Genomic DNA, 14,001 nt, shown 5'->3' on the forward strand with positions numbered 1-14,001 from the left:
AGGTCTCAGGCAATGAGGGTCACCAACTTAGATTTGCACAGTGAACAATTCGAGCATCAGATGCACTCTTTTTTGGGGGGAGAGGGGCAGAGGGAGAGAATCTTAAGCAGGCTCCACGCCCAGCACAGAGCTTGATGAGGGGCTCGATCTCACGATGCTGAGATCAAGAGTCCGACGCTTAACCGACTGAGCCACCCAGGCGCCCCGTCAGATGCACTCTTATTCCTCCCAACAATCCCGAGAAGTGGGTATTATCAAGCCTGATCTACAGATAAGCAGGTTTGCAGTGTCATAGAGCAAGTCCCTGCCTCCAATCCCACACAACCAGCTGGCCCTCCCCGAGCTTCCCAGAGGGGCAAACGTCTTAGACACCCAACATCCTGAAAGGTCACCATGCCCCACATCCGCTAAGTCCTGTTCCTCTGGTGGGAACGGCCACGGTCGCAGGGTCTCCTGGTCTCTGTTTCTCTCTCCTCCCAAAAGCAGCGGACACCACAGCCTTCTCAGTTAGGGAAGGGGTTTAACTTTCTGTTCTGATATGCGCTACCTGTGTGACCTTGGACAGGTTACCTAACCCTTTATAGTTTACAAGTAGCTTTTTTTTTTCTTCTCATTTATCCTCTCATTTGATAGCTCCAATGATCCAATTGAAGATCCCATGTAAGCTCCCCCCATCGCCTGCAGGATCAAGTCCAAGATTCTTGGTAAGGCATTCAAAGCTCTCCAGATCTAGCCCCTGCCTCCTTCTCCACCTTCCCTCTGGCCTGAAGCTCTTCCTTCTCGTATTCTCAGCATGATGGTTGGCACACAACACTCAGCCATGGGAGGCCATGTGGGGCCATGCTGTGCTTTCCTCCTTCGTCCCTGTCTGGCTCACCCTTCCTTTCCTTCTTATCCATCTCACTCCTACTCTCTTTTTCAGGCGGTCCGAGTGAACATTCCCCACAATGGCTCATATGTTTAGTCATCCAATAAATATTTATTGGCCACCTGCTCATGCCAGGAACCGTACAAGATAGATGCTGGGGCCCTGTCTAAGTTACATGTTCTGCTGCAACCAGTACCCATATTCATGGCAGCACTTAGGTCACAGGACTGGAATTGCCCAGCCAGTTCAACCATCAGTCTGCCCGCGAGAACTTAGAGCAGAGCAGAGCTTATTTACATCTGTGCTTTCCAAGTGACTGTGCAATTAATATGTGTTAAATCAAGCCCTACAAGATATTTATGCATTTTTCTTGTATTTCACTCTATCTGGTTAATCTTGATATTATAGCGATTTCCTAGTGTTTATATTCTTATGCAGACATATCTAAAATGAAATAGAATACGCTTACTAAAAATAATTACAATTCACCCTTCAAGAGCTTATACATTCTACAATTCCTGATTCAATCTTTTTTAGAGGTGTCACCTGAACCCCAAGACTCCCCTCCCCCCACTGCCCTTAACTTCCCCACCTGCCAAAAAAAGTTGTAAGTTGAGAGCGAAATATGCTGTGCGGATACTTACCCTTCTTTTTCATTAAGTATCAAACAACTTCCAGTACACCTTTACTGCACTACGCCAAAGGGGCCTTCTACTAACTTGTCAAAATGTGTTATCTTTTCTTATTGAAATTTAGACCAAGCAAGCATGGCTGAACATGAGCTGTTCCCTGTAAGCCAACTTTTCAGATCACTAAAACTCTCTTAGAATGCCAATTTCCTTAACAACTTCCTCCTCAACTGTAGACATATCTCAATCAGATTAAACATGACCTAAACCATCCTCTATGTCTCAGGCACTCACGAATGCCGCATATCACACTGAACCCTAACGCAGGGATATTTCGAGCAATCACTTGCACAGAACCATTTGCCTCAAACCGGCCCCAGATGACCATACCTTTGCTGCTCTTTTGATGTATTAACTCCTTTATTTCCACTTCTCTGTGCTGTTAGACTAGATCTATCATTCACTCTTCCTGTACACAATTTCCTGAGCGATTAGGAGCAAGGCCTATCTCGTCAGTAGAGTATATGAACAAATAGGACTTTGCCGTTTATGTGCAAATTTTAAGGTTCCGTTCAAGATGACCAAGAGTGCTGGAGTCTGACCTCTGAATGAGTGGGACATAGTCATCTTTAGCTTTTCCCTACAAAGAGTACGAATGAGAATCCAGACTGTTTTCAGAAGTATGTGTTTTAGAGGTCGAACACCTCACAACATTTATGTGAAGATCTCTAAATAGACCCCTCCAGATTTCTTAGTGTATTAATTTGGGCTGATACAGACCCTCTGGATTCAGTAGCTTAGAAACAAAGGCATTTATTCCTCTCTCATGTGTCGTCTGAGTGTTCCTAGTGGACAGGCGACTCTGCTCCACAGAGGCTTCAGGGACCCAGGATCTGTCCCCCTGCCATCCTATGGACGTGGCATTTATCTGCATGGTTGGGGCAAAGTCACACCTTCTCTGGGTTACAGTTGGTGGGAAGGGAAGAGAAGGTGTAAGGGGTCCATATTGGCATATATCCCTTTGACTTCCATCCCTTGGTGGGAATGTCATGAGGCCACAAGCAACAGCAAGGACTCAGGGATGTAGTCCCCGACTGTCAAGGCAGCTACGTGCTCAGCTGCAACTCTGTTCATGGAACAGAACAGATTCTGGTGGACAACTGGCAGTCTTAATTTAAAAAAAAAAAAAAAATTATTTCCCTGTTTCTATTTTATAGAAGTATTGTGAAACTGCTACATAATTATTTTATTTTACGAAAATACAATAGGGAAAAAATCAGACTTCTATAAAATGTTAAAGAACCATATTTATTTTAGATCTGAAACAAACCTGAAAGGTCTTCTGGTCATTAGGCAACGTGTCTCCAGGAGACGCTATCTTACTGACTTGTTTACTACTGGTCTTCCCCAGAAGAGCTGGAGTTGGGCTCACTGCTGATCCCAGCATCTTAGCAAAGCCTCCTGGCATATAAGGTGATTCGTAAATCCCTGTTGGAAGAATAAATGAACCTGAAACATATCAAAATGTAGTGATTTTAAATGATTTTGTGAACTTATATTGTCCGCTGCTGAGTTAGCAGCAGTGGCAGAAATGTTTTGGGGATCTAATTACAACACGCTTCTTCCATGTATACATATAATGAGTGTACAGTTTAAATACTGGCCAAAGTACGGAAGTACAAAGTACAAAGAAAATTTGCACAAGCTCCTGAATGACCCTTGATGTTTATGCTTCTGTTCCAAAGGAAAAGCTAATTAGAGTCTGACCTATGTTGTGCCTTAAATTTTTTTTAAAAAGCAAAGTACTGTCTTGAACTTGACTCTCAGATGTGAAAAACACATTGTGTGACATTCAAAACACCTGTCAAATGCAAGCGCCTCCATCGGCTGAGAGATAGGAAATGGTCTGTGATCAAGTACTGGCCTTTTTTTCACCCCCCAGAACAAAAATCCAACATTTTGCCACCATTAAGACCAAGAGAAGAATTCAAATTAGACAGTCTTGTCACTTGTAAATTAGAAGTAAATTCTTATTACAGAGTGGGAAATTTACTCCAGCGAATATAACAGTAAACGTTATTAAAATAAGTTCAGTGACCTTTTTAAAAAAGATTACAAAATTGAATTTATTGAGTTTCACACAAGATGCACTTATAAAATTAGTACTGAATGCCATTTTAACAGAGGAAATGAACATCATTCCGAACTCCCAATAGATTCTGCAAAGGAAATGAAATCTTCCAAAAATGACAGCACAATAATAACAGGATAATTCAAGCTGAATTGAAAGATATACCCAAATCATATTCTTGCTCTGATCAGGGCTATGTTTGGCAAAGTTTCCCCCAAACTATTCCATTCACGTGGACACTGTTCCTTTTGGTGGTGAAGAGGAGATGGATATAAGAAGAATTCTAAAATGGCGCTTTGTTGAAACATACACAAAATACGAGTCTTTTCATTTTTAACTTAAAATACTTCCTGGTTTCACAAAAGCATTTCAGTAAGATATCCTCTTTTACCCTACGTGAACATTAATCTTCATATTTCTTTAGTTAATGCAAAACATTAAGATTCAGTTCCATATTTCTACAGAAGCCAAAGAAGCCAAAACATTAAAGCATGCTTTGTATTTCACCCAGGAAAGAGACGGATCCCCTAAAATTTATCTTCTGCATATCATATGCCCGAAGGGTCAGCACAAGAGCTGAACTTCAACATGAAAACATGAAAGGAAATGACAGTTAACAGTTACATCTGCACATTTTGAAATGAGACGCTGTAGAATTTTTATAAAAATGCAGAAAGGTTTCTCAAGATAAAACTGTGGTGGGAAATGACTTATGATGTGGGCCACAAGCTAGTAATTAGCAGAAATGGAATCTTGATCTCAAACAAAACCAAAAAGCACCTTTTGGTTGCTGTTCCCAGCGTCCATACACACACACCTCGCTGCCCCCGACAGCCGCGCTCGCAGCCCAAACACACGGCCGCCGGCCCCCAGCACAGGCACCCCCACGGACGCTCCAATCAGCAGGACTCCCGCATTTTATAAGCCCAAGCAAGACGCTACCCAAACCATTTAGAATATTTGCTTTAAAGCTGCCACTTTAAAAAACTGTTAAAGTTGACACCTTTGGATTTTGTACACTGACAATTCTTTAGCCCATTCAACACCAAATCCTTTTAACTGTAACAATTTATGAAGCAATTCGTTTTAAAGCGAAACCAGTTAACCATACATTAAAGTTAACACTGCTCTTTTTCAGTATAAAAGAGTGCCTTCTTGTAAGGGTATTTCTATTTTATCCATTGCAATGGAACAATACACAGCTCACATTTTGCTTTAAAGAGTAAACTGAAAAATTATGAAACATTTTTCTCCGTGATGCAACCTTCATTAATGAATATTTTTTAAATAAACAAACCGGGTTAGGATTTTTTCCTATAAAATGTTACTATTCATCATGAATTATTTTAGGTAGCCTTTTATTCTGATTAATTCAGATACATCTTCTTCAAGGATTATTCTGGCGGTAAGAACATTTATCTTGACTTACGTTTAATTATTTTTTTTTTAATGCTTTGGCAGATGAAGGACAGTTTGAAAACTGTTTGTGAAAATAGTATGGGACTGGAAAGGTAATGTCATGGGAAAAGCTTCACAGTTTTCCAGGTATATCCTTGTACTGAAGAGGCCTCAAGGCAATTTGATGTTCTGGAAGCGCGGACTGACAAAGCAGAGTGATTCTGACATTTCGCCCGTGAGGCCCGGGGGTGACTGCTCTCTACTGAGCAGGTGGGGCTCCTCCAACCCGTCAGGTTTCCAGAGTCCAGGCTGGAGGTCGCTGCTCTTCTGCGACCTGACCTGCAGCCAGACCCCATTACTGGAAGAAAGATATTAAGATTCGCTTTCCATTAATAATTTAAGTTTTTAAATAAATATTTAAGTGCCATTTTTCGCATCTGTCCGTCCCGGGAGCAGAGCATCTCCCACCCCGGGACTCCGCTGGGCACGAGAGGCCACAGAATTCAGTCGATTCGGTTTCCACAGATTGTGAACCTGTCTACCTCTAACAAATCTTTCTTTGAGGATCTGTGCTTTAATTCAGAGCTTTCCTGCGTTATGTCCTTCTCATCGCCATCTGGAGTTGTGAGAAACTGATCAGAACTGCTTGCCACAAGTAATGGGATGACATTTTCCTTTGGATGAATAGGCTGGCTGGTGACCGAAGCGGACAGGTTTTCCTCTGTGGAAAAACAGATCCAGCTAATTAGAAAAGGATTTCCCTCCAACTCATAATATATACAAGCTTACCAAGAGAGTGGTAATGGAAGGAAGTGTCCATCACCCATACTTTAAGGTAAAGCAAGTCAACACTAAATAGCCTGGGGCATATAAGCGGCCATGGTTTATAATGAAACTCATGGGCTACGCCATTTGTTTGCTCAATTAAAATTTTATAGAAGGGCTATTTGTGGATAGTATCTCACAAATAACACCACTCCCTGATTTTGGGAAGATCAGAACTCCCATATAACAAACTCCCTCCTACATGACCAAGTCCTAATGATTGTTGCCTGAAAAGTTAGCATTGGCTCCCACACTCAGGATGTCAGGGGCGAGCGGACTCGAGGACATCCACCCTCTTCGTGTAGTCACTTTAGCAGCCCTGAGCATTCCACCCACGGGAAGTCCAAACGGAGGCCCCTTCCCCTATGCTCACTTCGTCTACCCTTTGAAATTTAGTTCAGGCATCACCACCTCCAGGATGGGAGCCTCTCCTGTCCCCTCCCCTGCCCCACGCCTGCCGACAACCAGCTCCCCTTTCTGGATTACCCGCTTCTGCCACCTCCCCTGCCAGTCTGGGAGGTCCTGCGGGCACGATTCACTATCTCTGTGTCTCCAGGGTCCCGGATATTACCTGGCACACAGCAGCTCCGCGTATTTAAAATTAAGCCATTTAAACAACAAGTCCTATGAACGGATATGGAACAGACAGGACTGCCATCTAATGACAAACACGGTATCCGTGTCCCACTTCTGCCTCCAAATCTTCCAGGCCAGCAGCCCTGGAATCATCCTTCCTCTCTCTCTCTCACTCTGTGAAACCTCATCAGCAAATCCTGTGCTCTTCCAGACCTATCTGGAATCTGGCCAGTGCTCCCGGCTCACACCACTAGCCCCTGTTCTCTTTTTTTTAAAATTTTTTTATTGTTATGTTAATCACCATACATCATTAGTTTTTGATGTAGTGTTCCATGATTCATTGTTTGTGCATAACACCCAGTGCTCCATGCAGAACGTGCCCCCTTTAATACCCATCACCAGGCTAACCCATCCTCCCCCCCTCCCCTCTAGAACCCTCAGTTTGTTTTTCAGAGTCCATCGTCTCTCATGGTTCGTCTCCCCTTCCGATTCCCCCCCTTCATTCTTCCCCCTTTTTTTTTTCTTAACATATATTACATTATTTGTTTCAGAGGTACAGATCTGTGATTCAACAGTCTTGCACAATTCACAGTGCTCACCATAGCACATAACCTCCCCAGTGTCTATCACCCAGTCACCCCATCCCTCCCACCCCACCCCCCACTCCAGCAACCCTCAGTTTGTTTCCTGAGATTAAGAATTCCTCATATCAGTGAGGTCATATGATACATGTCTTTCTCTGACTTATTTCGCTCAGCATAATACCCTCTAGTTCCATCCACGTCGTTGCAAATGGCAAGATCTCATTCCTTTTGATGGCTGCATAATATTCCATTGTATATATATATACCACATCTTCTTTATCCATTCATCTGTCGATGGACATCGTGGCTCTTTCCACAGTTTCCACTAGCCCCTGTTCTGACCCAGGCGGCCTCCCCGCTGGCCTCTGCCTCTGGCTCGCTCTCCTTGAGTCTCCTTCCCACAAAGCTGGAGAGTGATCCAGCTGGATCACGTCACTCCTCTTGCACCACCTTCCTTCATGGTGTCTGGCCTGTGGTCTCCTGATCTCCAAAACACCCTACAGGGGCACTGAGACACTTGTCTGAAATGCACTTCCCAATCCTGAAACACAGCCTTCCCACACAGCAAGAGACGCACGGCAGACAGCAGGGTGGCCTCTCTGACTCCTTCTCTAGTCCCTCTCCCGTGGATGGGTCCACTCCAGCCACCCGGCCGTTGGGGTCCCTTCACACGCCCAGCAGGTTCCCACCCTGGGCCTTGGCACATGCTGCTGGTGCTCCTCCTCCCAGGAAGGTGCCGCTTCCTTGGCTGGCGGAGTTTTGGACTCCCAGTCACACTTCCCTTTCCTGACCCGGCTGTCATTTTCTCTACAGCACCACTGCCCCCTCGCTTTCTCCCCGTCTCCCCAGCAAGTCAGAATCGGCGCTGCCCTTCCTCCCTACTGCCGTATCCCCAGGCCTGTCCTGTAACAGGTGCTCAACGATCATCTCCTGGATAAGGAATAAATGTAAAAACTCAGAGCACTGTGTTAGGTGTATCTGCGATGAGACCTAAAATACAAATATTAAAGACAACTCAGCAAAGTGAAATCAAATCTTGAAAGCACTGCGAAACACTGACCAAACGGTGATTTACTAGGAAAAATTCAGATCATTAACTCTTTGGAAAATGATTCACACAAGGGATGGAAGGAACCAAACGTACCTTGAGAGGGTTTACATTTGTTCTGTGATTTATTAGGTGGTTTGCCTGGTGCACTGGCTGGAGGGGGATTAAACAACTTTTCTTCCATCTTGGCCTCCTTCACATACTGGCATGATTTCCCCAACAGCACGATGCTATTAAGTACTTTCAGGGATATCAACCTAAAACCAGAAGGAAACAAACACCCATGGTTGGAATTCATCTCAGTCACAGCGAACGTCATCTTCTACCGCTGCTAACGAGAAGGCACGGGGCCAGGTGAGGAGCGTGGGCCCGGGAGCCGGAGGCCCGAGTCTGGGATGGGCGAGTTTCCCATGAGGCTTCTTTACCACAAGGGAAAATGCCTGATCGATTCCTTAGTTCTCATTACAACAAGAAATTGTACCACTTTGAAGTTTTACCTGGTACAAATATTTAACATTTATTCTTTCACTGCAAAACAAATGTATTTAGTAAATGTAGATGAACAAAAAATAACTTCTAATTCCAGAGTCCAGCACTACTCACTGTGATATTTGGTATGCTATGTTTCGGTCGCTTTTATGAATTTATACCAATCCGTACTTTTCCACTGTTTAGAAACAGAGTCTATTTTACAAAGCAGTAGGGGCTGGAGTTCGGGGCCAGGGCAGATTCTGGGTGCCAAGTGTTTGAGTTCAAATCCTGACTCACTGCTTAGAACCTGTGTGGACCTGAGTGCATTTCTTAGCCATGAATCCAGTCGTGATTCCAGTCAGTGCTCAGAACAGTGCTTGGCACACAGCAATGTCCACCAATTTTGCTAAATGCTATTATTGTTTTACATATATATTATTATGAATATTTTCCCTACCAGTTAATATTCCTCAGGGACATTATTTTAATGTCTTATAATATTTCACTGTTTGAGTTACCATATAACAAAGCCGCCTGAAGCCCTTACCCCATAAAGCTCTTAATTTCTGGATATTTGGGTTATTTCCAATATTTTGTTTCTATTTAAAGGTTTCTAATTAGGAAAACTTAGGTTAAATCTGCATCTCCTTAAGATAAATGCGTAGATAGCTATAATTATCGAAGTGGAATTTCTGGGACCAAAATGTATACGACATTTTAAGGTATCTGATACAAATCTGGCAAAAAAAATTCTGAAAAACTACTCTTCATGTTGGTATCTTCTCATGTATGGGGACCTTAAATGACAACCACGGACCCCACTCCAGTGTCACGAGTGAAGAGGCGGCTGCTATCTCTATGGCTGAGGTGAGATCCTGACAATCACAGGAAACTGCGAGTCAGTGGGGGCGAGGCTAAGGAGGGGCCTGGCAGGGAGGTCAAAGAAAGAAGCAAACAGGTTTCCTTCACTGCCCCTAGACTCTCCCCTCCAGGAGCTAAGAATGCAAACATCCAGGGAGGACCTCACATCAGATCCATGGCCCCCAGGATCTTCACGGCAAAACACTCCCCAATTTATCCCCAGACCCGACTGTGCTCCGAACTCCTTACTCGTACCTTCCCTTGCTTCCCTGACCCTGCCTTGGGGATATCTAACAGGATTTCAAACTTACTACAGCCAAGCCTTCCAAAACACAAAAGAAAACAACACAAAATCACAGCCGCATGTACTTCTCACAGGCTTCCCCACTGCAGTATGGCGATTCCACTACCCTCCTTGCTTGGGCCCCAAACCCTGCAATCACACTTGATTCCTTAGGTTCCCTTACACCTCACATCCAATCATTCACCGGCAAGTCCTGTCTGGCTCCACTTTCAACAAAGCCACCAGCTGACAAATTGTTAGCACTCCAACCGCTACCACTGGCGTGGCAGCCACAGTTCCCTGTCCCTGGGAGGCCCGTAAGCGCTTCCTGACTTGGCCCGAGGTCTGCTTCTCCTCTTGCCACACTCCAGGCCGTGCTCCACACAGCCGCCGGAGTGGTCCTGGCCAGAAGCCAGCTGGATCTAGCCCTCTTCTGCTCGGAAGCCTCCAGGGGTTCCTCCTTCCCTCAGCCGGAACCCGAGCCCTTCCCGGGGCTGCTGGGTGTCCTCCGCGACGCTCCGTCTCGACCGCTGTGCTCCGGGCTCCCCGCTGCTGTTCCTGTCGGGCCTGTCCTGTGTCGCCTCTGCCGAGTCTGCTATCCTCCCAGGCATCCGCATGGCTCTCTCCCTCACTCCAGCTGGTCTCCACTGAAGCTCACCAGAGAGGCTGGAAGGCAGGCACTTCCGCTGTTCTCCATCTCCTTACACTACCCTATTTTTCTTCCTGACGATTACTATAAACTCTCACTTTACAGAGATTTGCTTTTCTGGTTGTCTATTTTTCCACTAGAATTTCAGTGCTACAAAGGCAGGGCCCTAGTCTTGCCCCAGGCCCAGTAACTGGCGCCTAGCGGGTGCTCACCGAGGAGTGCCGACTGCAGGAGGAGGGCAGAGGCCTTCCACCTGCAGCTCAGGCCATGGCAAGTCTGGGGGGAAAGAGGCAGAACCTGAGGCGGTGGGGAGAAAGCCCAGCACTGGTGCCAGGAGGCCCAACTGAATTCTGACTTGTCCACACTCAAGGGAGAGTCCTGGGCTTGGTGAGGTCACAGAATAAAGAAAGCTTCAGGGACAAGGTGGTTTGGGAAAGATTTTGAAGGAGGAGAGGATAATTTGGGCACTACCCTGATATAAGGTAATAAGGAGAAATGAGTAGAGTGGAAAGGTCAGTGAGCAGCTGGGCCTCTGTGGACTATCGAGGGGAACAGTGATGGGGGCGTCGTGAATTTTCAGTCATTCAGCTTAAGGCACATCCACTTCGGTGATTTACACACACACAACTGTAACTAAACAAAGGTTTTTCAATGTTGCATACACATGCTTCACTTCCCAGTTTAGGTCAAAAGAAGAACAAAAGAATATTTTGTTAAACAAAGATGGAAGCAATTATAGCAACAGCCCCTGATGAACAAGGCACAATGCCAAGAACTTTGGAGTGCTATGTGAGCATTTGCACCAGAGATGCAGGATCTCATGGTTTTTAATATCAAAAAACTGAGAGATGTGTATGGTTCCTTGAACTTTAGAAGCTGTGAGTCAGTTCCTGTAGTATGAAAAAGGGGCAGGCTCTAGGAGAAATCAAGGCCCCGGGCTCCCTGCCTCAACACAATTTCCTATGTGCCCAGTGTCAAACCAAAGCCACCAATCAAGGTACTGATGACATGGCTTGGGACACTGCAGGGACAGAGGCTTGATGGCCGGGGGGGCATCCTGACTCCTAGAACCTGAGCAAAACCTCGGTGGGGAGAGCCCCATGGATTCACTGAGTTAAAGATGTTTTTAAACACAGGAAAATGTCTGATTGTAATGGCAGATTTTATCGTGAAAGGAAATAGGAATGCAACTGAAACCCTAAGCAGAAAGAGCTTTAACTGATTCCGCTAAAGATTAAAATAAAATCTAAAGTGCTATTAATACTAGTACCAAACAGCAGCATATTTCACTGAATGTCACCAAGTCACGAACACAACTGGAGGTATGTGCTGTTAAGGGAGCCCCGGGCCAGTGAGAATGGATGTAGGGTGCTTTGGTTGCAATTAACTTCCATTACATCTTGCATATATACTTTACTGTACAATCAAAAACATATTCAAGAACAGTTAATCTTACCCAAAATAGAAGAGTATGACACAGGCATAAGACAGGATTCCTTGCACTTTAATTGAGCTTGTTACAACTCTGATGAGCTAGCCAGAAACAAACCAAAACAACAAAAACACACAAACAAAACATACAACCACAGAGTTATTAGTTAATATTTAAATAAAGACTTCTCCATGCTGATTTCAACATTTTAGATACACTCCTGCAGGCTTTGTCTAAATCCAAGTAAGCAGTTCTAGATTTTTCAATTTGCATGAACATCTGGCTGCTTGTGAAAACTTCTGTGGTCGATTTGGATTTGTTCAGGCAAATTTAGGATGCCTGTGGCTAATGTCATGTTCAGCTGTTGCTGACTCTCTGAAGTCGGGCACTGTATCTAGGTTCGTGAATGACACATTTAGTTGTACCCCCACCGAGATGCAAATTAGCTGATTTTTTAAAATGAAAAATCACTCTGGAAAATACAAATAAATTCATCTTGCTGCATGTGTGCCCACCAGAGCTAGAACCATGTAGCACGCCCTTCCCTTGTTCTTGCTTTGTCTTTCCTTGAGAGTCTTTTTAGGAACCCACAGTGACTTACGGGGAAGAGAGGGAAAAGGGAGCCTTAGGAGCTGTGTACTGTTTGAAAAAACGGAGTATCACAGCATTGTCCTTGGAAGTGTGCTGAATTAATCTGGTGGGTCTGTCACTGGAAAATATTTATACGTTACAGGTTCGGCTTAATAATGTGTCTACATCTCAGGGTCTAGTGGGACTGCTACATGTAAATGGAAAGTCTGGGAAAATAACAGACCTTATCCAGCAATGTTAAGTTATCATCAAGTGGAACTCTATTAGAGTGTCTTAAATAAATACCGTAAGATACATTTTAAACCATATTTTACAAATGCTTTTAGTAAAAGAACAACTGGGTAGAGATCGAGGGAACTGTCACGTGTTCCTGAAGGTCCACTACGAGAAGACTGATATGGAAGTCCTTGTCTGTCACAGGCTCTACTGGGGAGATGACCTGCTGTACAAGTATTCGTGGTGGACGTTAACGTGGCTCTAGGATTTTACTGATTAATATGAAAGGCAAGCCAATTGCTGCATTCAAGGCTTAAGTGATTTCATTTTTATCTAATACATTATTAGGTAATTTTAAGGTATGTATGTCTATAGCTTAATTTCCATGAGACCTTAATATATCATTTCTTTTACTTTGCCTGGATATGATTTCATTTTAGGACATAAGGTAACGTTTAGAGAGAAACACTGCCACTCGTGGGCCTTAAAGAGACCTCAGAATATTCCTCAAGGCTCCTAGATGGCTGCCAAAGCTACGGGGTCACTTTGGAGCTCTGCGAGGAAAGTGCTACAGGAGAAAACCCGCTGGATCACTGCCTAACTGCATGATCCCCTCTGAAAATGCAGGAGGTTCTCCAGAAGCATTTCATTAATCAATTATTAGCTAAACTTAAATCTTTTGGTACAACAACCATAAAAACTCATTTAAGGAATAAAACAAAGGCCAGAGAAAAATTTAAAAATACTAAATTAAAAAATCCATACTAATTATGAATAGAGTTTTCTGGCAAATAAATTGCTACTAGTTAGTTATTATTTGGCAAAGCAGAGCCACATTTAAATCCAATCATTTAACCAATCCTTTAAAAATAAAAGAAGTCAGGCAACCTAGGTTTATCCTTACACTATATGTATCATGTTTCCAGTTCTAGGAAACAAATGCAGAAAAATTTTAACATCCTATCAATCTCTTAAACAATTTTACTCCTTAAAATACTCTGTTTTTCCACAGTTCTAGGAGTTCCTTTTCCCAAACAAAAGAAAGCTATGTTATTATGTAACAAACAAGTTACTAATAGAACTGAAAACATTGAGGATGCGGTTGTCTGGAGAGTCACAATGAAATTTACATAACATTAAATCTATTAATCTTCCAGCCTTTAAAAAAGGTCAGGCAAGCTGGTCTCAAATATAGTTGGTATCACAATTTCTTTATACATCTCTTAGGTGACTTCCATGACACTTTGCATCTAGGGGGAGAACTCTAGATGTCCTTTGGCAAAAAGACGGTTGCATTTGTTTCGATGTGAGAGTAGGTAGCCAACGAGGAACATAATCAAATACAGGTACAGCCAGCAAACCTTAATTAACATTATTACAGCCTGATGTGGCCAGTAACTTTTTGCAAGGCTGTTCTGAGCAATTCATTAAAAATATTC

At 43.8% G+C, this 14,001-nt stretch overlaps 1 protein-coding gene across 2 annotated transcripts in view; it reads right to left on the reverse strand.

Moving 5' to 3' along the window:
* Positions 1 to 2,779: 2,779 nt before the first annotated feature.
* The window catches only part of TAPT1 (transmembrane anterior posterior transformation 1), a 60,023-nt gene continuing 48,801 nt past the window's right edge, over positions 2,780 to 14,001 (reverse strand). Inside the window, exons 12-15 of one of the 2 annotated variants that reach the window (XR_013446290.1) lie at positions 11,780 to 11,856; positions 8,156 to 8,316; positions 5,058 to 5,747; positions 2,780 to 2,985 (exon numbers count right to left, since the gene is read on the reverse strand). Coding sequence is in view for 1 of the 2 variants with exons in the window: in XM_036074805.2 (XP_035930698.2) it covers positions 5,530 to 5,747; positions 8,156 to 8,316; positions 11,780 to 11,856 (456 nt within the window). In the remaining variant the exon portion in view is untranslated. Of the gene's footprint in view, positions 2,986 to 3,596; positions 5,748 to 8,155; positions 8,317 to 11,779; positions 11,857 to 14,001 lie in introns of those variants that run through there. The other variant, XM_036074805.2, reaches the window with a different exon arrangement.

Source organism: Halichoerus grypus, chromosome 3 (assembly GCF_964656455.1).
Source record: "Halichoerus grypus chromosome 3, mHalGry1.hap1.1, whole genome shotgun sequence".
NCBI classification, from domain to species: domain Eukaryota; kingdom Metazoa; phylum Chordata; class Mammalia; order Carnivora; family Phocidae; genus Halichoerus; species Halichoerus grypus.